The sequence below is a fragment of the Ochotona curzoniae genome, unplaced genomic scaffold, assembly GCF_017591425.1.
Source record: "Ochotona curzoniae isolate NIBS_2020 unplaced genomic scaffold, NIBS_Ocur_1.0 scaffold_4505, whole genome shotgun sequence".
NCBI lineage: Eukaryota > Metazoa > Chordata > Mammalia > Lagomorpha > Ochotonidae > Ochotona > Ochotona curzoniae.
Window position 1 is genome coordinate 41682710 of NW_024467118.1, and position 27381 is coordinate 41710090.

A 27381-nucleotide genomic window follows, 5' to 3' on the forward strand; every position below is an offset into this window, starting at 1 on the left:
TACAATTTGATTTTACTTATTGTGTTTCTCCCACTTCCAGTTCAAGCAGTTCCCAGGATTAGGGAGACACCAGGTGTCCTAAATAGTTAGGTTGTTGGTGGTGCTCATCTTGTTGGACCTGCCAGCTATTAGGTCTGAGGGCAACATGAACCTATTTTGACCTATAAGATGACAAAGTCAGTATTATTTGGGATCAGTGCAATACACTGAACTGGAAGTGAGTTCACTCCCAGCTGAGCACATGCACACAGCCTTTGCCACACTGCACTAAATGGTGCCTGATGTGACAGCAGTGGAGTTCTGGATCTGCTAGCCATTAGGTCTGGGGGCTATCTGGACCTAGTTTTGGTGGAACCGGTAGTTTGCTACATTGGTGAGGTGCACTGAGCCAGAAACAAGGTCACTCCAAGTTCAGCACATGTGTAGTGCTGTCCCACAACCTTTGCCTCCCTACACAAAATGGGACCTGATTTAGTTCTGGTGTGGGTCTAAGCTGTGAAATCCACTCTATTCCTGCACCACCTTCCTGAGGTATGCTGTTCTGCCTCTGCTCCTGGTCGAATCCAGTCTCCAGCTGCCCTTCTGCTGTTGCCTGTCCTCTTCTATTTGTTGGAATATACCCTCTCTGCTTCATCCTGGCTAATGATTTTCCATCTACTTAAACGTGCCATTAACCTAGTCCACCACTTTGATTCTCCTCATTTTTTCCCCATTTAAAACAGTAAAATTCTGATTGCTATGTGTTTTTAGGAAATAGAGCTTTTATATTAATTCTAAATACAATGAAACATTACTGAGACTTAATTTATCCTTTTGATTTGAAGGAATTCTATGAAAACTTTGGTTTTTTAACAATCTTAATATAAATATTTATTTACTTCAGCCGGCACATAGCACATGATTTTGTTTTTATTTTTACTTACTGAAAATAAAAAAATAGGTGATTATTTGAATGAGGACTAATAGACAATTGGGTATCCAATATAGTTCATTCTGGGTGATATGTCTTGAAGACTATTCTTCATATTCTCTTATTGGTTTCGGTCTTCAATGTTTTTTGTGGGGGGGGTGGATGACAAGGTTGCATACATTTTTCTTTATTTTACTACAAAGAAAACATCCGTTGTATACTCTTTAAAAAACTTTTTGTTATTTAAATATTTTTACACTTTCCTTAATATTATAAAATAATTTCAATGTAAATCTCTCATAACATATTTTGTTATTATTTCCTTGGTTATTCAGGAATGCACATTGCCCAAATAAAATGTAAACAGTATTTATATACTTTCACAAAGAGTATTACTGCCTTCAGATAACATTATGTCAAACCAAATCTTACCATCCTTCCATCACATTACACCTGGTGTTTGGTAACATAACAGAGTGAATTATTTCTAGTTGCATGCAATCTTCATCATTCCTTTATAAATGATGTTTAAATCAACCTGGCAACATTGCCTCACTGAGGTTCTCACTGTTTTAAGCAACACATTGACCTGTTAACATGGGGAGAATAGTACTGTAGGGCGAGAGCAGAGAGATACCTTTCTCATATATATTTTATACTGCCAGTGTTTCTAGCAGTTGGCTGTGATCCATTATTGAATCTTTATGTCAATTCAAATGGCTGGGAAATGCATTTTCCTACACAGTATCATAGAATGAAATGATTGTTTTCTGAGATCCCATTTCAATGACATATATGTGAATGTGTATATACACAAATTTGCGCAGCTAATGCCCCTAACACACACTGTCTCTCTTCCACATATGTGGTTTTGTATGGCTGTGTGCTTGCTTGTTACCTGATATATTTGTTTTAGCATACAGTCCTACCTTTTGCAAGAAAACAGCTGCAACTAGAAACCATTATACTTAGTGAAATAAGCCAGTCATTAAAACGGAGAAATATCTCATGTTTTGTTTTATATGTGGTACTTAACACAGAACATAAAAAAATCCAGTGTATGAGGAAGAAGCTGACATCTTATGACTTGATTATTGCTTATATCTCTTGTCTATATTCCTGTGGAACAGAGGTTTATTTTTTACTTTTTGAACATTATGGTTAGTGGTGCACTGAGTTAGTGATCATAAAATAACTGAAAGCATGCTATTGTAAAAATTAAAGGAAAGAAAATAAAGGTAAAAGGGAGTAGGGTAATGATGGATGAGAGGGAGGCAGGGAGGGAGATGATCTTTTTAGGAATGCATCTAGGAAACTCCTGAGACCTGTTATTTATATGAATTAATATTTTAAAAATTGCCAAAATACAGATCCAAGTCACTTAAATGAAAAATATTGCAGGAATCATCTTAATCTCTAGCCTATACAATATTAGTGAATGATGAAACCTTCTCTGCAAGAGTATGTATTCATTTCCCTGTGCTGAAACCTTAAATGCATACATGAAATTGTCCTGTAAATACAAAACCAAAACATATCCCATTTTATGTACCCCGAAAAAAATACATGGCTTCCTTTTTATTACTTCAGTATCTTCAAAATGCAAATTCAAAAGTATTACATGTGTGTGTGTAGAAATATATGCAACTATCTATTAATGGAAGTACTATATCAAACAGTTTGATTAGTTTTAAATAAGTAACTTGTTTAATCTGACAAAACTAATTCTTGCTTCTGCAAGTTTATACTGAATAGCAGCACAGACCTGAAAACCATACTCCAGTTATACCTGAAACGTGCTTGCCAATTCAAAATTGATGTTTCTGGCTAATCATTTTTATCAATGGGGACAACTCATAACTTTTATAATCTGAATATTGTTGCAAACTTTTGGATGCATGCTATTTTTGCACCACTTTTATATTCTCCACTTTTGGTATTGAGACACTTGGGATTTTAGTATATATGGGTATTTCTTAATACCACAATCCTACATCTATAAACTAGGATACACTTACATTTCATTTAGTATTTATTAGAACCAAGCTTAAGTATTATGCTTTTTCAGAAAAATTATGATTTTGCAATAGGTTTTTATTAGCCACTTTAGTATATTTTCGAGCATTATAAAATGTATTTGAGAGACAAAAATTGTGTAACTTAAGGTGTACAAAGTGATATTTGATACTTAAGTGCATTTCAAAATGATTACACAATCAAGCTAACGAGCATATTTATCACTTCTCCTGGTTATGCTTATATTTTTGGTAGTCATTGAGATCTACTCTCTTAGAAAATTTAGCTTGCAATACATTACTAGCTACATTACTCTCCAGAGTTCACACAGTACTAACTGCAAGTCTGTACCCTTTGACCAACACTCCCGATCTTCCTTTGCCCCCAGCCTCTGATAACTACTCTTCCATTAGGTTTTGTAAGTTCTACTTTGTAACTAGTTACTTAATTGAGAGGTAGAAGTAGAACCCGCGTGAGAGAGGAGAGAGAGAGAGAGGAGAGAGGTGGAGGAAGGACAGAGGAGAGATAGAGAGAGCTATTGTGAGCTTCCAACTATAGCTCACTCCTCCAGTGCCCCCTATGTGAGGCTAGTCGAACCTGAAGCTGGATCAGCAGAGCAGTCCTGGTTACCCATGTGCGTGGCAGAAGCCCCATTCTTTACATACTGCTAGCGCATCCCATGACCTTCATTAGCAGGAAGCTGGAGTCAATTTCAGGGACAGAAAGAGAATCCAGGTACGCAATGTGGGAGGTAGCCATTTTAACCAGTGACTAAACCGCTAGGCTACACATGCCTGATCCCAGTTCCATATTTTGGATTCCACTCATCAATAAGGTCATGTGCAATATTTGTTTTTCTGTGTCTTGCTTATGTCTCTTAGTATAGTGTTCTTCAAGTTCATCCATTACATTGCAAGCTTATAATATACCTCCAATGAAACAAAATGAACTCCACTTTGTCTTTAACTAATTATTGAACTGCTTTACTAAACCTCTCTTTAAAATATTTCATTATTCAAAATGAATAACATTTCTTTAACACAGATCTAAACCATAGTATTTAATGATTATAAATTAACACAATATTTTTATAGGTATCAATTGTGGTATTAATCATTTGCTCCAATTGGCAACTCTTTTAATAAAATGTTTTCACAATGCTACAGTCTGAACTTTCGTTACCATGTGGCAGCTATTCCCAGAGAAGTTTCCTGAGTTTAGTAAAATACAAAGTGTGATTCATTAACACTTGTGAAGATTGTACCCCAAAACAGGTAGCAAGAAGCTCAACCCCCTTCAGAGGATCATCATATCATCCAACAGGATGTCCAGTATGAAGTCGTGAATTACATTAAGAAAACAGATAAGGAAAACAATAACCAAACTAATAATTTGATGTATATAAAAACCTTGATTTCCTAAATGCCAACTGATGATATTTTCTGAAGTTCAAATCAGTAATTAGGCAATGAAAGGATTTAGATTCAGACCATCTTGCTCAACATTTCTGTCTGAATAACAGTAGGAAGGTCAACTACACTCTTTCATTAGCAGAGCCACAATGCCAGTGGTGAAATAATTCAATAATGTCCAAATTGTGCTCATCTTATGTCAGTTTTGCTTATATTTTTGCAATGATGATTAACAGTGAATGGATAGCAGTTAAGTAAAACTGACCTTTATTTTACCGTTATAAAGTAACTTCTTCAAGTATTATAAATAGCAACCAGAAATACATTAGATTCCTAAGAATCTATATGAATCATTTAAAATGAAAAGGTACATATTTCACAGTAAAAATTCCTCCGCAGAATATCTATGCCTATCCATATACATTAGCCTATTACAAAATGAATGATATTCAAAGTATAGAAAAGGAGAGATTGTAGGTAAAAGATATTAATGAGCATACTACTATTTCAGTAAATTTTTTTGAATAAGTAGCAGATTGAAACACCAGATCTTTTCCTTTTTTATAAGAATGGAAATGACTAGATTTTAAAGCAGTAGTCCTGACACTGGGAAAAACTCACCCTTTGTCTATAACCTGGATGTAAGAGAGGAACCACCGTGTCATCACCAACTGTCTTGGCACATGACTAGTAGATTCATGAGTCAGACATCAAAATATCGATAGGAATAGAGGAAATAGAGTCAGTATTGAAGCTTATGCTTTTGTTTTATTATTTTGTTTATTTCCTGAAACACTGAGGGAAATTTGATAGACTTAAAACAATGAAAATCTAGCAATCACTGTATTTACAGTCTTGCGAGGTTTTATTTTACAAGGTGAAAGATAACGGAACAGGCTCTTTTTGCTTCAACTTTCTCTCTTAACTTCAGATGGTACACACAGCAGTATCTTTTGACCTCAAACAGTGTATACAGCATTGTAGTTGTATGAATAATGATGAACAAGAAAGTAACACATATAAAGTATATATAGACCAGTAAAAAAAATTGCTATTCATCATAGCATACTGCTTATTTCTGAACTTTGGAATGTGGTTTTCTGATTCATTTGTAAAATAAGGCTAATGATACTGCTGAGCTGATACATGAATTTTGTGAGAGCTTCTTAAGACAAAAATGCTAGGGAGCATCCTAATATCTCAATAATTTTGAGTGCTATAAACTGGATATTATGCAGTATATTAGCCTTCCCCAAACACTCTCACAGTCCAGCTTCACATGCAATGGTTGCAGACTGTGAGTACACCATGCAAGGGCAAAGTATATCTAGTAATTACTTTGGATTTTCAAAAAGCAAAGGTGGTTGTGGCCTTTAACAGACAAATGCAGGAGAAAAGACCTTTATTTGAACTCTGACAAATAGATAGGACTTGGGAAAGTCAAAAAAGAAAGGGAACCTATTTCAAGCCAGGGCCAGAATAGAAACAAGACACCAAGCAGGAAATGAGCTCGGCGGCGTTCAGGGAATCAGACGCTGTGATACACGAACTTGGAGAATATTGCGAGACAAAATGAAAAAGGAAGGCTGGTACCAGCAGAGAATGAAAAATGTGTGCTCAATTCTTTAAACAGATGAAAATCACTGACTTCTTTGTGTTTCGATGAATGAAGAGATGTCTTTTAAAGCTTGCTTTGTGATATTATCCAGAGGTAGGGAAAAAGACTTTCTACTGGAAAACTGGTACTGTCACTACTGCATTAATCAAACATCTAGATTGAAGTGAGTGAAGGATTAAGTTTAGGTTTGAATGATGTTGTAAGACACAGTCCTCTCCCAACAATTAGTCTTGTTTGCACTCGATTTAAGAAGTTCAACTACGTGATTCCAAAGCCTTAAAGGATAAGAAAGGACATTGCTACTAATAATGCAGAAATAAAAGACTTTAATGTCTTTGATTCTGTACTTCTAATATAGCAATGTAAGACTGGTTCAAATACTTGCATAAGAAATCAATGCAATCAACTCAGGCTTTCAAATATCAATTTTGAATAATGAACACAAACATAATGATTGAAATTTTCAAAGACACACAGGGTGGAAATGTCAACAGAATTCTTATGACTACATGAATGAAGGTGAATACAGCCTTTTCATTTACATGACAGGTGCCCTTTTATATATATATATATATACACATACACACAAATCTATAAAAACATACATACACATATAAATATATATAAACATATACATACATGTTCTGCATACATACACACACACATTCTGTCCTTTAAAATGCCCAAGGGCCAACAAGGCCCTCTATTTTATCTAAAACACCAATTGGTTTTAACTGTACGTGGAACAGAGGAAGACCCGACCCGATAACTTAACTGACTAATCCTCCAGCCCCAAGTGCTGGGATCCCATATGGGTGCCAGTTCGAGTCCCAGCTGCTTCACTTCCTTTCCAGATCCCTGCTTGTGGCCTGGGAGAGCAGAAGAGGAAACAAAGCCTTGGGACTATGCACCTGCACGGGAGACACAGAGCTTCTGGATCCTGTCTTCAGATCGGCTCAGCTCCGGCCATTGCTGGGATTTAGGGAGTAAAGCACCAGATGGAAGATCTCTCTCTCTCTCGTCTGTCATTCTCCCCCATAATCATACTTTTCCAATAAAAATAAATCTTTACCAACATTCAGTGAGGAAAACCTCTGCTAGCATCTTTATTATGTTTATTAGTGAGTGTTCTAAAGTACAAGGGTTTTTTTGGGTAAAATTGGTATTTTAAATGTAGTATGCTTGCACATTAACTTCCTTATGTTCTGTAGAAATTTACTTTTCATTTATTTACTTTTATTTACTTTTCATTCATATACACTAATCCTCCTAAAGAACAAACTAGGAACACTGGTCCCTATGCTGAAGCAGAGAGCTCCTGCATTGCAGATGGAAATGATATTAATTATCCACAGGATCAGGATCCCTTCTCAATGTGAACAAATGAAGCATGTGCTTTTGCATTTCAAACTTAGATAGGGAGAAAATCAGAACAAAAAATGATGATTAAAATATTAACTTGTAATAACAGTGAAAGAAAATTACTTCAAATAATTACTATTTGAATTTTCAATCTTTGCTGAAGTAAGATAAATAATGGGATGAAGAAAGGTAACTGAATGATAATGGATATAAACTTATTTAGACTCCACAAGCACAGACTGTCAAAGCCAAAATAAACAAACGGGATTAATTCAAACTAAAAATTTTCTGTACAGCAAAAGAAACAATCAACAAAGTGAAGAAGCAACCAACAGAACGTGAGAAAATCTTTGCACACTAAACAACCAATAGGGAACGAACATCCAGAATTTACAAAGAGTTTAAGAAACACAGTGACAGCAAAACAAACAACTCTATGAAGAAAATGGGCAAAGGAAATGAGCAGACATTTTTCAAAAGAACAAATTCAAATGGCTAACAGACATATGAAAAAATTATCAGGCTCCCTAGTCATCAGGGAGATACAAACAAAAACTACATTGAGGTTCCACCTAACTTGAGTGAGACTGGCCTACATTCAGAACTCTATTAACAACATCTGCTGGTGTGGATGTGGGAAGAAAGGTACCCTCCTTCATTGTTGTTGCGAGTGCAGGCTAGTACAACCACTATGGAAGTCAGTTTGGAGAGTGCTTAGAAAACTGCAAAGAAACCTGCGATATGACCCAGCTATCCCACCGCTGGGAATGTATCCAAAGGAAATGAGATCTGCCTGTGAGTAAGGGATTTGTATTCCTGTATCTACAGCAGGACAATCTATATTAGCAAAAATATAGAAACAACCCAGATGGCCACCAAAAGATTAGTGCATTAAAAAATTGTGGCACATCTACTCCATGAAATGCTACTCAGTCATTAAAAAGAATGAAATTGCCCATTTTACAGCCAAATGGTCACAACTGGAGACCATTATGCTCAGTGAAATAAGTCAACCCCTGTTATAGAGTGCAGCCAATGATTGCTCCTTCGCCTCTCCTTGTATACTCTTTCCCCCATGTCCTAGTTCGGCCTGGATGTTGGATGCAGATGAATCCAATTAGTCTTTTTAGCTACATACCCAGTTCCTGTGCCTGCCCATCCCAATGAGCGCCAATTAACTCCTTAACTCACACCACTTAGGTATTGGCTCCTGCCCACCTGTGACTCACCTATCAATGACAGGCGACGGTATTGCATTGTTGGGTAACCACTCCCCTCACAAGTCCCTTTAAAAGGCCTCTGAAGTGGAGGCTCAGTCTCTCTCTTTCTGGTCAGGTGTTTCCATAACTCTGGCACCTTGACTCTTGGCTGATCCAGGACAGGTAATCCCCTGAGCATGGTCCCTGTGCAGTGCTTAGATGCGACAATAGATATAGTAATGTTGTTTCTTGTTTGTGTACCATCAGGAGTTCCAGGGGAGGTGAGGCCTAGCAGTAGTGGGATGTGGGCAGAGAAGGCAAAGAAAGGTGAATGTCTGCAGTTTTGTAAGTGTGTTCAGGTTATTCATTGCATGTCTCTTAGGATAACATATATTATTGGGGAAGCTGGGACATAGGTCTTCAGCTTAATGGATGGACTTAAGGATAATGACCAATTTTCCCCTTTGGATTATGTTTGGTTGGATCATGATTGCTTGGATTACTATATGGACTTGTGATCTGCTATTTCTACTATGTTCTATTATCACCAAGCTTGGTTAATGGAGGCTCCTTAATAAAACCTTAGACATGTCTGGTGTGATCTCGCTCGCACCCTGTAACATCTCAAAAGGATAAATAACATTTTCTCTCTGATATAAGGCAAGCTCCTTGCAAACTACAAGATCAATAAGCTCAATAGCCGTTTTAATACTGTTTTGTCATAACTTACGGGTTTTGATATTTTAGTTTTCATTTTCATTTCTATAACATACTTTCTTGTCTCTTATTAAAATTCTTCACTGATTCATAGATCACACAGTAGCACCATTTTCTCCAAGAAGGTTTTTGATTTTCTTTTGCATTTCCACTGTGACATGGATTATTCAGTAGCACGCATTTAATTTAATGGCATTGTACCTTTTTTTAAAACTTTATTCGTGTTGTTGATTTGCTTTGTGGCTTTTCATTTAAGGGGACGTATAGTAACTGTGTATTGGAGACTATCTTTTCCAAATGCGAAGGTATAATGCAGTATGCATCGCTATTTCCAAATCAAAGATGGACTCCCAATGAAACTGTTAATTATATCTTGACAATAGGACATTGGAATGTCTGCCAAATTGTCTGTACCTGCAATGTCAGGATACACTTAAATAGCAGAATGATGAACTTATGACTTCTTATGAAGACTATACTACTACAATAATATGGAGAAATCAGTTGGAGAGGGTATTTGGGGAGGGAGCAGAAGAAATCTCAGAATCTATGGAATTACATCATTAAATGATTTTTATAAAATTATATTTAGTCTCTTTTTTGATTCAAGTATTATCAAGGATTAAGTGTTTTGAATTTTAACATCATTTTGTGTGAGCTTATCCTATTTCATAAATGTAGTGAATTATCCTAATTTTGCAATGTTTTTTACATTGATTGGGGTCATGTTATTCAGTGAAAATACTTCTTTTATATTGGAAGTACGCTGCCTATGAAATGGGATTCCCTGTTTCAATTTTTTTTTGGAAATGCTATAAAAATTTTTATCTTTGTTTTCAAATGCTTCAAGTGACAACAAAACAACTTTAACAAAAGTTATTAAAATAATTATGTGTTTACTTGTAAATGATTTTATGCTAGTAGAGGATGCAGAAAAAATAGATTTGATTCATACTCACTGTGATAGTGTTGCTGGCAGGGAACGTCTAATAATTGAATGGACTTGTCTGTAAACATCCAGCTTAGACATGCATCGGCAGGAAGTGTGATTGGCAAAACTGACTGTTACTGGCTTGGGGCCTTGAGAGAGAGGCACTGTGATTTCAAACAACTACAAAGAAGGGACAAAAAAGAAAAAAAATTATGCAGATGCTGTAAAGCACTTTTAATGCTGGAGTTCAAAAACAATGAGATTACCTCCTTATGCTATCAAACAGATGCAGGGCACTACTGTTTCTCATACCTAACAAAAATTATTTCTGTTAAATTTATATGTCATTTGAATAATAAGTAGTGCATATGCTTATCTCTCCTTCCTAGCTATAAACCACATCAGAATCATGGTAAGCAAGTAATGATTACAGAGCAGAAAGGCAACAAAATAATATATTCAAGGAAATAACTGCTCCAAAATCCCCAGATTTTCTTGTATAAAATTTAAAATATTACAGGGACTTAAAAAGTGGCAGAGTTGTAAACATATATGTAATTTAAGAGCAAAGCTATTGGGCCCACAATCTAGAAAACTTTGTTCAAGACCTACGCTAGTTTACTTAATGCACAGACATAAAAGATGTGAAATCAGCTTTCATTCAAAATTAAACTTCTACCTAACATAATTTTATAGTTTTCAAATTTTTTTGAATTTAGCATGTCTGAAAGAAAAATGTAAATATTAATTATGTAATAGAAAAAGTTTTTTCCTCTTATCTTGTCAGAGATTTCGTGACTAAAAACAGTTTAAAGTATTAAAATTTACTTTTAAAGAATCAAATGCCTTACTTATGAAGTACTTCAGTTCTGTTCTTCCTCTGAGAACAATAATTTAAAGTGAATATAAAAATTACTTAGTAAAACTAAATGAATTTAAATGTCTAAGGTTCTTAGACTCTATGTTGATAAACCTGTAACAGTAAAATCCAATTCAGTAACTGCTGGATATGGTCAATTTTTGACAATTTCAAAATAGTTGACACACCTGCCACTTGACGCCTTTGGAGTCATGTCATCAGTTTTAAAAACAAAAAAAATGGCATATGTGACAGCCTTCTGACACAGTCACTTAATACAATTTTATGTTATCAGTTGACAATCATTGAGATTATTTAAGAGGAAGAATTAGTTGTCTGTAATTGTAATTAAGTTTGAACCATGTAGATAGATCAAAATTATGAAATGCACTTTTCCACTCAAAATGTATTTATATATTAATTTGAAATTATCTTGTTAAATAGCATAAAGACAATGAATTGTGGGAGAAATGGGTATGGGATTATACCAAGTTAGAATACTTTTATTATCTCCTTACTTGGAAGTTGTGTGAATTTGGGAAAGTCATTCAACTTCTTCAGGTTGTACTTTACAATAACAAGTAAAGACTATATATGCTAATGCGTACTAATGTGACCTATTTGTGCTCATCATAAACTTGTGAGTTATTATAATTTTTAAGTTCTCATGATCCTATATATTGTCCAGAATACCGTCCACATAAATAACCTCAACATTTGAATGCACCATATATTAACAACATGATTTAGATGAATTTCATGCACAAATTCACAATTATTTATGGAGAGTGAATGAAATCTGTTATAACATGGGATGGAGCAATGATAGACATGTTCTGCATTACATATAAACTGTTTGAAGAGAGAGAGTTCCACAATGTCCACATAGGTTATACTTTTTCTATTTCTTGGGGCCTCTATGATTCCTACATTAAGACACAGTACCACACAAGTTAGATAAAGTGGTTTAGAAGATAAACAACTATTAATAAATCTACAAATCACTTGCTTTTTGTATTTACATACTTTATAATCTGCTTAAATTCACACAGTTAAGCAAATAAAACAAATTCATGTCTAACAGACAGAGGTGTTGTCTAGAGCTGAAAGAAGTACATGTAAACCACTAATGTTTGAGTTGTAACCGATGACTTGAACTCTAATGAGATATTTGGTGTAAGCCTTTGGAATGAAGAGAAATGTCTAATGTGAAGGTGGAGGGCCAGGATGGGATACTGTTAAGGCAGAGGAAGGTAGAGAAGAGCGTCAAAAAGATGCCAGTTGGTAGGCGTTTGGCATGGCAGCTGTCAATGGTAGGAATGCTCACATCCTGTGTCAGTGCTTGGGTTTGTATGTTAGCATGGCTCCTGAATCCAACTTCCTGTAGATGGGTCTGCTGTGATCTCGCAGCAGGTGATTTCTCAAGTGCTTGGGTTTTTGACATTTACACTGGATTATAGATGTCCAGTGTTGGCCTGGTCCAGATATTGTTGCACCATTCTAGGGAGTTAATCGGTAGATAAGTAAATGGAGGAGGGGGGTAGGGTCTTGTGGTTATAGGGTTAAATAGCTCTAGGAATCTTCAGGAAGTCAAAAAGTGTAAGAACTGAATGGAGACAATTAGCAGCAGCAGCGTTTGTAGGGTCTCACCCATCCCTGGATAGATAATATCCACAAACAGGATCTGCTCACACAAAAGGGGGCTTGAAGAATGTTCTAGTAAAGTGTAGAACAGTGAAATGCATATTGAATTGACAGCATCCTAAAAAGATGAGACTGGCTCTAAGCATTCCAAGGCTGGAAGAAATCTGTGATCATGGATACAGTGACTAAAAGAATAAGCTGTTTATTTAAGGGTTACTAAAAATAACTCATTTACTTAGATTTATTACATTTCCTTTAAGTTGTTGAAATTTTATAGCCACTAAAACTACAATAACAGTCGCTTTATAACAACAAAGAAAAATTATTTGTATTTTGATACTATGCTAGAATTTTTAAACATCAAATAGTTAGTCATAAGAATTATTTAGTGAGGAAGAATTTGCTAACTCCCTTATCAAGTTTGCTGTTGCCAGCATATTAAAATCTGAAATAACACAATAGCAATAAATTGCTCTCAAAAAGTCATAATCTTTAAAAACTTGTGCTTAAAAGAAAAATGATTATTTTATATTTACTAAAATATGAATCCTAACTCTGTTATCTATTTCTAATTTAAAAAGATTACCAATACCCTTTTGTTCTGTTTACATTCATAGAGTATAAAATTTGTGTATTATGTTTTGTATGAGCAAATAATTCTACATATATTTACTCAGTAAACACTAATCGATGATGCAATTTATTTGACAATGTGATTACCATTAGATATGTTGAAAATGACTTTCCTAAAATTGTTTCATGACATAAAGTGAATTACTCTTGAACAACAGATAATGCTAACCTGCACCTAATTTCAAATTTAAGTAGTAACAATAAAATCTTGTATCAAGACTGATGTTATATATTTTTGAAATAGGCATATATTGATAGTTGTTTGCATACAATTTTTTTAGTTTTGAAAATGACCAGAAAGACATGAACGAAGGAGATGTTAAATCATGCTGGAAATTTGAAAAGAGCCCGTGTATTCTGAAGAACACAGTCAAAAAGGTAAAAGGGAAGGTTTTCCAAGTGAGAAGATTCTAATTACTAACAACTGGCATTCTTTAATAAGAATATATAATAGTCAATTCTCATCACAAGAATGGACCTAAAATAAAGCCACAGGATAAAACAGTAGGTTGCAACAATTAAATCTATTTATGTCATAGGTCATTTATGCAAGTGGTATAGAATTTCAACATCCTAGCTTATAGCTTAGTTTTAAGTTATAAAGGATAGTTGTGTTTGCTTGGGTACAAGATGATCTCAAAGTAAAATTTCTTGACATCTAAAATATACTCAGTTTCTTTCCAGATCATAATATCTAATAATTTAGATTTAAATATTCTAATTTTAAATTCATTAAGAAAAGGATTTTGTAGCTCCTAGAGTATATGATTAATGATTGTAAAATTCAGGTTTAAGCACCATACAATTTAAAAAAATCTTTTGGGTCAGGCTGAAGTCAAGACCCAGGAATTTTTCCCATATGCCCAATTTTAGTTAGCTTCATGTCCCTGTCGGAATCAGAAAAAGGGGAGTTCTTAAAAAGGGTACAAGATACTTGCCTCTGCCCAAGAAGGTGCTTTTAGCAAGACTAAAGTTCCACCTCATCCTTCTGGTTTGTTGTTCTATCATGAGGATGGGAAGAAGTTACCCATCAAACCCCTCTGGTGACTTTTTGTTTTATTAACAGCAAAGCAAGACAGGATTACAATTTTAGCCTTCTGATGGGTTCTGTCCCCTACTTGTTGTGGATTGTTAACTGTCATTCATCTCACCTGAATTGTGCTGACCCAGCACTGACCACTGACACCATCTGGGAAATGAACTAGAAGATGGAGGATTCGTTTCTCCATCTCTCCCTCCCTCTGTAACTAATCTTCAAACAAATAAATATTAAAAAAAATCTCTGTTTATACCCAAATACATCTGTAAATACATTCTTACTATATTTAACTTTTGAAATAATTTTAGCTCTAATAATCTTCTAATTCTGTATCTGCACCCATATTATTTGTTCCTCACAATTGTCCAAAATAAATGCTTTATAATAAACGGTTGTATGCTTCACAGTGTTTTCGAAGCATTTTTTACCTAGGACTTTTAAAAGTATGTAATTAATAATATAATTATCATTATCAAAAAATAATCTTTTGAAAATGGCAAAAGATTGGGCAAGTGTCCCAGCACAGCAGTTAAAGTGTTGCAGCACAGAGGTGACTCTGTACCCTGATGGGTGCCCATTTGTGCCTCTGCTGCTTTACCTCTGATCCAGCTCTGTTAATGGCCTGAAACAAGCAGCATAAGACAGCCAAGAGCGGGGCTCCTGCCACTCATTTAGAACTGGATGAAGTTCATGGGTTCAGCCCAGCACAGTTCTGAACCTTGCAGCCATTTGGGGAGTGAAGGAGCAGATGGAGGGGTTTCTCTTTCTCTCTCTCTCAGTAATGCTGACTTTCAGATAAAGAAATCAACATTAGAAAAATTTTTGAAATAGTAGAAAAAGTGTTAATTGGTGTTTCATCAAGTATTTCCACTGCATGCACTGTCATTAACAGTCTATGCATCTTTCCTTGAATTTGAGAAAAAAAAATGTATGGATATAATCCTAACAGACTCACAACTGATACTGAATTCACTTTAACATACTGCTAGGATGTTAGGAATAAAATTTTTACAGTGCTGTAAAATCACAAAATCAAAAGTGTTAGAAACATTGAATAAAATTTGTTAATAATATCAGGATCTTAAGTTAGAAAAAAAGAGATATTTTTCATTGATGACTTAATTATTTTCTTAAGGCAAGTGTTATTCATTAAAGTAACTTGTTACAAACGGTATTGGAGCTTTTGGTTGCACATCAGGAAAAAATTTAATTTAAGCGATATGCCTGCCAAATAGTAATTTGCTAAAGATACAATACAAATCATGAATACATATGAAAGCAATAAAATTACTATGACAGTAATAAATTAATGATTGAGACTGCCACAACATTCTGTTTATTAATGGAAGAGTCATGTCTCTGTAAAGAAAAAAACATCCTCTAAGATCCATTAAAAAGTTATATACTTACTGAGATATATTTTTCTGTAAAATTTTATGAAATATTCAACTTAAGCCAAATATCATTTGGAATTCCATTGATAATATATCTATTTCTTATTTCATTCTAAAATAATTAAAAACAGTAGTAGTGGCTACTTCTTAAGATGGGCATACACTCTTAGATAATACTGGCATATGGCAGAAATAGCTCAAAGGGCCTTAGCTCCCAGACTCCTGGCAGGATCAAATGAAATATGGAAAGACACTCTAATTTCTTCAATTCTAGAGGTACACTTTCAGTGAAGTACCAAGAAGTTTGTAATTTTCACTTATTCATTCTTATCATCATTAAAATATTTAAAATAAATATTAATATCTAAGTGCATTTTAATCCACATCTGTGGCTTGAAAGGAGATGACTTTCCCCTCCTTTACTATTTCTATCACATAATTTACCTTCCATAAAATTCACTTTCGAAAATTCACTTTCGACTTTTTAGCTGTGTCTCTTAAATATACCATTTCTCACAAGAAAATACATTCTAAAGCATGTGTTTATGAAAAAGTTCAAAAAGACATTCACTCTAACTTTTCAAAGCCACTTGGATATTGGTTGTGGAGGACTTTGAAAGAGTTGTTATTGACTACTTCACTTTGGAATGTCTAAGTGCATATGGTTTTGCTTTTCAACGAACGGCTGGCTTCCTCACACATTCTGATAACCTGCCCTCACTGAGTTCCATCAAAATATTTCTAAGAAGTTTCTGTAAAAACCTTACTTACAGTATATTGTTCTTACAATTTATGTAATTCTAATTGATAACTTTGATTGCTAAGACATGTGTCTGGAACCCTCTTCACTAAATGACATTCTTTCTCCTTATTTGGCTTTAAAAATTTCAGAAATTTCTCTTTATATTCTAAAGAAATTATCACCCATTCCCATTTAAACTGCATTGATAACAATAAGTGTAATAAATTCAGAAAAAGGCGTTGTTTAAACACAAGCTTTTGCAAATGTAAACCCAGTATGAATGTAAACAGCACCCTGCTGCCTGGAGAGGAGCAGCATGTATGTAAGCCTTTTTGTTACATATTACCAAAATCTTTGTACTTCCTCAAAATAGCTCTGCTACTTTTATTCACTTGACACACATGGGAGTCTCCATTAAGGCAGGATTTGTAGAGTGCTGCATACCAGTTACATAGTTTGGAGTACCACACAATAGATAATCAATAAAAATTTGCTTCATTAAATTCAAATTTAAATTACTTTTTTCAATACAAAAGAAAACTCATCATTGGGCAGGATAAAGATACAACATTACAAAGTCAAAGAAAAAAATGGATGGGAAAATACATAATGGATTTTTTTTTTACATGATGGATTTTGATTTGCCCTTGGCCTGGCTTTTTCTTTTCTGTTGTAAAAATTCTCTAAAGATTAACAACCATTCCAAATTTCAAACAACATTTACTACTATGAATAGGCTCCCAAATCTATATCTAAAGACTCATTTAGTTTTCTAAAATTTCAAATATATGTTCAATTTTCTACTAGTATTTCTTCCCTGAAACGGGGAAAAAACACTGTGTCTATGCTGCATTTGCTTTGGGGAGTTTTTGCATGGAACTAAAAAGCCCTTTGCACTAGCTGTGTAGCAGGTAGAGGCATAACCTGTGCACAAAACAGTTTTGGTTTTTTTTTGTCTTAATGGAGGAGACAGATACACATACCATAATAATGAATATATGATTGTATACTCTGTTCATATGAATATGTGATTATATACTATGAGCTACAAGTGCAACAGAAGAAAAATATGAGAACTATAAAGAATTAAGTCAAAATACTCAATTTAATCTACAGAGGTTAGAGAAATTTTGCCCAAGGACTTCTTTGAGCAACTTGACTGTTGAGCTGAAACTAAAGAATTGAACCTTACCAAAGAGAATACTTAGGTTACATCAGGTTGACTTAAAGATATGTGTAAACCAATGAGGCAGAAGGAAAATGGTGGTTCCCAAGAATGGAAAATACACTAGAATATTGGATATACAAAACAGAAGTTCCAGAGATGGTTACACTAGATGATGTTGAAGAGGAAAGCATTAGCCAAATAGTCAAGGATGTGATAAAACCTTTGGTTATAAGTTTGAGCAATGGGAAATTGCGTACATGTCTTTATGCTGGGGACTTACAACATCAGAATTATGCCTTCAAAAAATGCAATCAGAAGGAAATCAGAGGTGAGAAAGAATAGGGAAGATGGATGTGGGGAGAATTGAGAAGATGCTGTTTTGTAAGAAAGAGAATCAGAGGCATGCTGGACTGTGATGCTAGTATGCACAAACATTCAAGATACTTGAAAGGGTTACATCATTTGGCACCAGATTGAATTTCTGAAAACAAAAACACAAACAAACAAAAAACAATGAGTAGAGGTGAAGTCACCCAGTGAGAGAGGGAGAAAAACCAGAACTATATGTAGAAGACCACAGTGTTTTTGTAGTGCAGATATTGCTTTTGGGGTGAGGTAGTGAAATCTAGCAGAACCTGTTAAATTGGTATAATTTTATCCAAAAATGTACAATATAACCTACAAAACTATTTTGTTCTTGTGAGCCAAGGTTTGACTATCATTCAGTAAAGATTCAGGGACAGAAATGAACCAAAGGTAAGTATTGTCATGCTTTAACTGTGTATATGTTAGTGTGTTAAAATATTGAAAACTTTAAGGCACTAAAATGTAATTATGTTCTCACAATCATGGATTTTACTAATAGCTTCAAAATACCTCAATATATTTAGGACCACAAAGTTTGTCTTGCTCATACATGCTAGAATAAGCTCTACATTAGTTTGCCTTACCTTTAAGAAACAGAAACTAAATTATGCCCCTACTTAATATGATAACAATAATATAAGCCCAGAAAGTATCATGTTTTAAAATATTTTAATCTTTAGGATTGAGACAGAAGGGAGAGAGGTAGAAAATTCAGCCTTATATTTATTTATTTATTTGTTTATTTATTATTTCTTCCTACAAATCTTTATGTCAGTAATAGTTTATTTTTTCATTAAAATTAAGGGACTGGCTGGCACTGCATCTTAGCAGTTAAAGCCATGGCCTGAGATGTTGGCATCCAATTGCAGGTGCTGGTCTGTGTCCTGGCTCCTGCACTTCTCATCCAGCCCCCTGTTAATGGCATGGGAAAGACAGTAGAATGTGATTCAAGAGTTTAGGCCACTGTCACCCAAGTGGGAGTTGTGGATGTTGCTCTGGCTTCTTCCTGGCCCAACAATAGTTGTGGTGACCATTTGAGGAGTGAACCAGGGAATGGAAGATCTCTCTCTCTCCCCCTCTCTGTCTGTAACCCTGACTTTCAAAACAAATAAAGTGCTCGAAGGAAACACAAAAACTAACAAATGAAAAACTCAGAGACCAAATAATCTTTATAGGAAACACTTAATAAATCTTCAAAGTATGGGAAAATGCAGTTAAATAATTACAGGCAACCACATTCACCTTCATTTTTATTTAAATTTCATTAAGAGGATTTTTGGTTAGTAGCAGCCAAATATATCACCTAATGCTTGTATGAAATCAAAATGTTATGTTACTATCATTTCATCCTGAAAAATCAAAGTGAACATCAAACAACTTTCCAAAGGTCAAGAGGATAACTCTGAATATAACCAGACTGTTTTACTAGTCCAACTCTCTTCGGTCTAGAGTAACCAAGGTCTTATCTTTTAGAAAGAAGTTGTCTAACAGCCTACCCACAGTACTGGACTTCTCCAGATAGCACCCAGGATTCTTCAGTACACTCCAACACTCTCATAGTCATCATCAGCAAATATTCATCACCCACAATAACCAACCTTTCTTTCATGAAAGACCTACAACATTTGTGTGCGCATATCTGCTATGAAAATCTCTGATTCTCACTGAAATTTGAGAACAACTGCTTGGTTCTATGTTACACTTTGTTCAAGGTATCTGATATTTAAGTTTGGGGTTATTTTGCTTTTGAAAGCAGCAAAATGCATTTTGGTAGAATGGTTTATTTCAATACTACAAACCATTCCACAGAACATGTGCATGTAATTATGTATTCTAAATATGTAATCCATGCTATACCTCTATCTCCAGAAAATGGAACAATTTAAAAGGTTTTTTTTTCTGCCAGATGAAACACTTATTTTTGAAAAACAGCACATGAGTGTTGATATCTATGTACAGCGTATGTGCATATGTGTCTTATTTTCTTCACTAAGCTCTGATTCTATCATATGAACAGAGCTAATGAAGCCTCAATTACTCTCTTGTGTCATCAGAAACAAAAAGCGTTGGTTTATGGTTCAGGCATGGCTAAAATGAGCAACACCTACCGTTTTGCTGAGGTAGCTTGTGCTGGTGTTCATGCACTGTTGCCCCTCACTGTTGCAGCAGCCCCCACATCTGTAGACGGACACACATGGAGGTTTAAAGAAGGTGTTTGTTGCTGCTCCAAATTCCTTCCCCACATCTATACACACCTCACGTGGCATGCATTGAGTCTTTCTCCACTCATTATCAATACCTGTCGAGTCATAGGAAGTTCGTAAGTCATATAGAAACCACCAGAGGAGAAAAAAGCCCACAGCAATGGGATGCCACTCACATTTGATTTCAGATTTTTAAGTTTTCAATTAAGAAGAAATTCAGACAAATACTTGACAGCATCCTAAATTGCTCTGTGACTGGGATTATAACAACAACTGAGGATATTTTAAGAAAATCATTTCTACAGCTATGCAATAAACTAAATTAGGATTATACTTTAAACTTACACTAATATTCCATAACACTGGTGTTTGGCTTTTTGTGCTTAAAAAAATGGGAATTTAGTATACGCATGTTTACAGCTTGTGCAGAAATGGAGCAATGTCATTTGCTAAAGAAGTGTTATTTTCATGTGGTCTCAAAGCAAATGTAAAAACATGATTTCATTTTCACTTCAATATAAATGAGAATATAGTTATGGCTTTGGACTTCATTCAAAAATCTTTAAGGCAGGCTATTTGGCAACACTAGCTCATTTAATGACAATAACTATGTGAAATGTAAGGCTATTTTCCATCAGCCCAGACTTCTATCTTATATTAACCTTCGTCAGGAAAATCAAATTTTCCTGCCCCCTTCATGGTCACTTGGAATTCTTTCTCCAACAAGTGAGTGGCTTACCTATAATACTGTTGACTCTTTACTGCATTACAAATGATGTACTTCCTAAGTGTTCTAGTTTATTTCTCCCATATTTCCCCTAAAATAAAATTTTTGGAAAAAAAAGGACATAAACTCTTGGTTATTCAACCATGAAGCCATTGTGTTTGCTTGATTTTGTTCTCAAAATATTTTGAAATAGCAAACCTTTACAGCGATTAGTATTGAACAACTGAAGGGATTCGTTCTTAAAAATTAGCCCACAAATTGCACACAATGGCACTGCATGCAATACAGACTAGACACCTCGTCTGCCTTACAAAAGTGCAGCACTAAGTAAGATTTCTATAAAGCAGAAAGGCAACAAGCGGAATTTTCATAGGTTATCTGAGCTTGTTTTGAGAGAAATAATGCATTTCTAAGCATAAATCAGAGAAAAAAAAATTTATGCTTAATTATTTTGCAAGACAAGGCAAGCTTAAATGACTAAATTAACGTGTGTTTCGGGGGGAGGGTTATAACTAAATTTCCACCATGGGGTTAACACATGAATGTATGTTGATACATACATACTTTTCTATCTATATGTGCATTTCAATAAATCATCTTAAACACTTAATAATGTGAAATCATTAAATGCTATATTTTAAAAATGATTATTTTCAGTCCTAAATGTAGAAAAATGTTGAAATTAGAGGACAAGGCTGATTTTCATTAATTCAGTATCTGAGAATTTTATTAGACATATTGTTTACTATACTTACTTTTCAAGATCTCTGCATTATAATGTGCTGCAGCGAATTTTATCGTCTCTTCTGTCCTTGTCTTGAGGTTAGGCTGTTCTTTATTATTCTGCCAGCCTCCTTTCCTCAGCTGACACTTGTACATTTTCCAGTATTCTGGGTAGAGTACAGTCATGAGCTCATCCACACTGGACACAGATCGCAACTGTTCCTCCAGATCTTTGCCTAAATAAGCCTGTCAAAGAAAAATGCAAGATCATTTAACTTTATTAAGAGTTTTGGAAAGAGGTACATTAAAACGTCTTTAGACTTAGAGTTGCGTAGACTATATTCCCTAATTAATTACTCGTGAATTACTTAACTCTTCTTAGCAAAATTATACTCTGATTAATACTTTTAAGAATTAACATGAGGTTACTTCAAAAAAGTTCACAGAAATTAATTAAAGCATACTTATTTTGGTGTAAAAATTAAGAAATCCAAGTTAAATTTTGTTCTTTGTATGCAATTTTCATGAATTTTTAAAATTCATGCAAAATTTTAAAAAGAATTTAAATCCTCTGTATCAGTGTATTTCAAAACTTTTTAACAGCAAAATAAACTGACCTTTTATACTGAATTACCCATATACTTTTTGAAGTTTAATTCACACTATTAAAATTTAAATTTTTTAAAGGCAAAATTATAATGATAAAAAATTCCAAAAATAATTTTACAAGTAACTTCTATTTTATATAACTGATTAATTTGTAAGCTTGGAAATTTGTTTAATTTATAATTACTCTCAGGTAAGTAAAATTAACTGAAAATTTCTCTACTGATTTTCAGTTGTTGGGCAGATGTTCGTAATTAGGAATTGTACTTTCACAGAAGTATTTTAGAATAAATTATTATACGATGGTAGAGTTCAGTAACAGCAACAGATTAAGGCATATATTGTGGCAGAATTGCCCAATAATATTTAAAAAATTAATCATCCAGCATTTTTATGAAGAAGATATGGAATAGTTCAGAGAACACTAGATCTAATAGTTACAAAAGTTAACCATCTCTATAATTACACCCAATTGTGCAGAATATTTCAAGATATGTGCCAGTAGTTACAACATCTAGGAAATTTTTTTCTATTTCACTCAGAAGTTAGGAAAAATGGCTTTTTAAACTTATTTCTGCGCGATGTGATGCAACTTTTATTCTGTATAGATATGACTATTCTTGATTTAAAAACCAAATGCATAATATATGCAATACTTTGAACACTGGTTTCAAAGTTCAGTGTGCATGGAAATCAACTGGAAAATTGTTACAATCAGCAGTGGCTGGCCCCTGCCCTACTCCATATGTATTCCTGAACAAAGATAAAGAATCTACATTCATTCTACAATCCATAGCTTTTCCTTTCTAATACTTGAAATTCAAAATGAACAAAATCACCTTAATATGCAAATATTAATTAGTTAAAACTTTCTCTTTTTTTTAATAATCTAAGTTATACTGTTATGGTAATTTTGTATTGTATGCTGACAAAGATAGTCTAATGAAATTTTCTCACATTATTATGCTCTACTCAAAAAAGAGGCAATAAATTATACAAAGTATTCTTTCCTATTAGACAACCATATTTTGTATAAATGTTGGATTCCCCATTTCTCGTTTGGTAACTGTGTAATATGAACACATCATTCAATCATGTTAGGTCCATGTTATAAAAAAATTTGATATAATTCAACTGCCTTCTGGAATACGCAGGATGAATTTTGATACACACCTATATAAAACAAAATTCTGTTGAATAAGTGAAGGGACAGATGAAGAGATCTTATTTTAAGTGGAAATGACAGGGACTTGGTGCTATTGACCCCACAGTTCAGCAAAGATTAAAGTCAAGTTCTGATCTATGCCAATGAAACTAAGTTCAGAAACAAACTTGAATTCTTCCACCATTAGAGAACTCAATACAAAACTGTTCTGCAAGGCAATGGATGTCACACAAAACATTAACAAGAGGTGCTTTCAGAGAACGTTACTTAAACATTTAAGCCAAGTGAAATAATTTTGCAACTTAACATTGGAAGTTTTTGCTTCAGATAATCTACTGCCAATGTTGAAAATAATGACATAACCAAAAAAGACCCCTTTATTAATATCTACTATTTTTCAAATTATTATTTATGAAAGAAAAATAAAATAACTTCTTAGTTTGTCATGTGTTTGAATTTAGTAAAAATTATATATTTATTTAACTGAATTCTCAATAATGGTGGGTTTTACAAAATACTCTCACTATTCATTTTTTTACTATGTTACTTTAGAAGAAACTTAAATCAATGTTAAAATAAACAAATTGTCAGTCATCTTTATAATCAAATGTAACACTTGAGCACTTACCTGACTTTAATTCTAGAAAAGAGCTCACAAGGGAATCACTGGACAATGATAAAATGATCTCATGAAAATCAACTCTTTCAAATACAATTTAAATTGTTTCTTAAAAAATAGCACTAAGCAGGTAAAGCAAAAAGTAACAACAAAGCAATAACAAGACACTGTATACTGAATACCAAAGAAATAAAATGGACTGAAACTTATTAACACTGCAGTCTGGATACCTGTAGAATACTGGCTCTTCAGTGGGGCTGTGGCCTCTCTATCCCAGTGAAACTTGGTAATGTATAGATACATTTTTGGTGTTGCAAACTCTAAAGGTGCTACTGTTGCTGGCAACTAGTTAGCAGTGACCAGGAATGCTGTTAAACACTTTATGATACACAGGACGATCTCTTATAAGAAAAATATCATCCAGGATTAAGTATTATTGCTGCTTCTGAGGGCGTACAAGAGCAAAAACTGGCCTTAGGAGTGGATCACAACTTGAACCCACCACCATTATATAGGATGAGCTTGTCAAGCAGTCTTCACTGCTAGGACAAATATAGCCCCCTTCCTTGATATTTTAAGAACCAACAGATGTTAATTATATTTAGAACTGGAAGTTAGTATTAATAATTCTGTTTTTCAGAAAACAGTGAAAAATATTCACCAAGAACCTGAACAAAGTATAAACACAATTAGATGAATTTCTGACAAGCTGAATAAACACCTGTAATCATAACCAGATCAACATGCAGAGAAATGATCACATCCCTAGTGTTTTGTTTATTCTCCTTCTCAGTTATAACTAACCATTGTTCTGACTTCTAGCAACAAAAGTAGTTTATTTTGAATTTACATAAAGTTCAAAATCTGTAGTGGTGAGCTCCTGTTCTCCACCTTGTTTGTCAGGTTCATCCTTATCATGTGAAGCAGATGCTTTCACTGCTGTTTGGTTTTTATATTATGAGCTACTACAATTTGTTTATCTTCCCAGCGCTTTACATGTCTTTTGATGAACACAGCATGAATTTGGGGAGAGTCAGCTTTATATATATGGCCTTAAACATTTTTCCAGGGTCTAGTGCCAGTAACAGGGCTGTGAGTTCCCTTGTTCCATGTCCTTTTCCAACAATCAGTGTATTGTGTTGGTTTTAAATCTGCAGTCATTCTGGGGGCTGTGATAGAATCTCACTGTTTTAATATTCAGTCCTAGGACTGATGATATTCAACATTCTTTCACGTGCTAATTTGATCTTGGTTTGCATCTCTCTCTCTTTTTAAAAGATTTATTTAGTTTTATGGTAAAGGCAGATCAGATTTACAGAGAGGAGAGACAGATCTTTCACCCTCTGGTTCATTTCCCAAATGGTCACATTGGCTGGAGCTGAGCCAATCTGAAGCCAGGAACCAGGAGCATCTTCCAGTTCTCACACATGGGTGCAAGGTCCCAAGGTTTTGGGCCATTCTCCATTTCTTTCCAGGCCACAAGCAGGGAGTTGGACGGGAAGGGAGTAGCAAGGACAGGAACAGGGTCCCATGTGGGATCTTTGCACTTGCAAAGTGAGGAGTTAGCCACTGAGCCATCATGCTGGGCCTGGTTTCCATCTCTTTAAAAAAAGTGTCAACTCTATGCTTTCTATTCACTTATGGTGGTTGTATTATTTGTTATTGATTACTCAGTGCTCTTAAATTTGTGGGGGTATGATTGTTTTCAAATATAAGTATGTATGATGCAAACATCTTATTCCACTGTCTAACATGTATTTCCACTCTTTTTATAGTGGTTTGATGAACAAAAGTATTTTTTGGTAAAGATACTTTTCCTTACGGCTAATGCTTTGGATGTATTCTTTTACAAATATTTAATGACTCCAAGATCATGAAAATTTTTACCCTCTTCTATTTTTTTAGAAGCTCTTAGTTTCACTTTTCCCTTTGTGGCTACCAGGGACTGACAATTGATTTTTTAGTATAGTGAGAGATAAAGATTAAGATTCTATTATTTCTCATGTAACTGAAGCAGCACCAAATATTGAAAATCCCACCCTGTTACCACTTGTCCTTTTTCTGTGAAGCATATGACTACAGACTCTGGCTCCATCTGCAAGCTCTTTGGTTTGTTTCAGTGACTATCCACTTTATGGCAGTATCATAGCTTCCACATTAATTCAATATCACACATAATTTTGGTTTATACCTGTGGTGTCCCAAATTGTACTCATATCATTAATATGTAAATATTTTTAAAATTTTATTTCCTTTGTACTTACAACTAATTTTAAATATGGCTTTAGAAAACATTTGAGGTTGTTAATGGAATTACAGAATATATGTTCAGTGCATACCTACATATTTGCAGATAGCTCTAGACAGGAATATCAATAATAATGGTAACAGTTAACATGTGGCTAGTAAATATATTGAGATGTTCATTAAACTCTATTAACTTCATTAACAGGTTAAATTCTTAAGCCATATGTTAGTATTGGTTTTCCATCTCTGTATTCCTTATGAAATCTTGATTTCTACAACTATTTGTAAATGTTACTTAAGGTAAGTTTCTAACAAAATGTCTTGTGGAATTCTGTGTTTCCAGCACATATTAGGCCTTAGAGGATGGTACAGCATCATAGCAGTAGCATGTGTTTTGGGTATAGATAACACTTGTGTTTAAATCTTAGACTCTCCAGTAATTTGTGTGAACTTCGAGGCTCGTTTCCTCAACTGAAATACTAGGATTTACCACAACAATTAAACTAGCTACAATGAACCCAGTATGCAAATAACACATCGCAGTAAGTAATTCTGAATAACTGCCTTTACTTTCCAATAAATTTGCATTTTATTGCTATTTCATTTTTTGATTAAGCATGGGATGAGCTGATTAAGCTTATACATTTTTGAGATAGGTAACATATTCTTTATCAGATGTCTCCACATACAATGAAACATTTTAACTTTGCATTCTGTTCGTTTATTTCATTATGCCTCTTTATACACAGCAGCTAATAATAAATATCTATCTTCTATAAAGTTCATATGAAAGATCTGTAAAAGATAAACATGTGCCTTTTCTCAAATGGGTGAGATGTGTGTAAAGGCAAGGTAATTCAACAGAAAGTTATCGGTTTCCTTATTACTACTCCAAAGGGATTACTATGTGAGGGCTGAAAGCCTGAGTAATCAGGGTCCATTAAGTTGATGAAACTATGCATGAAGACAGAGAGCAGAGGAAGAGACAAAGATGATTATCAGAGAGAAAAACATATCAGATAAAAAGAATTCTAGCTTCTCAAGGAACCAGGGTTAAGAGCAAATATTCCTGATTCCCGA

The 27381-nt window shown here is 34.3% G+C and overlaps 1 protein-coding gene across 1 annotated transcript in view; it reads right to left on the reverse strand.

The window, feature by feature from the left end:
- The window catches only part of VEGFC (vascular endothelial growth factor C), an 86228-nt gene that overhangs the window by 7417 nt on the left and 51430 nt on the right, over nt 1-27381 (reverse strand). The window contains exons 2-4 of the mRNA XM_040966116.1: nt 21697-21910; nt 20119-20309; nt 10194-10345 (exon numbers count right to left, since the gene is read on the reverse strand). Coding sequence (XP_040822050.1) covers nt 10194-10345; nt 20119-20309; nt 21697-21910 — 557 coding nt within the window. The remainder of the gene's footprint in view (nt 1-10193; nt 10346-20118; nt 20310-21696; nt 21911-27381) is intronic.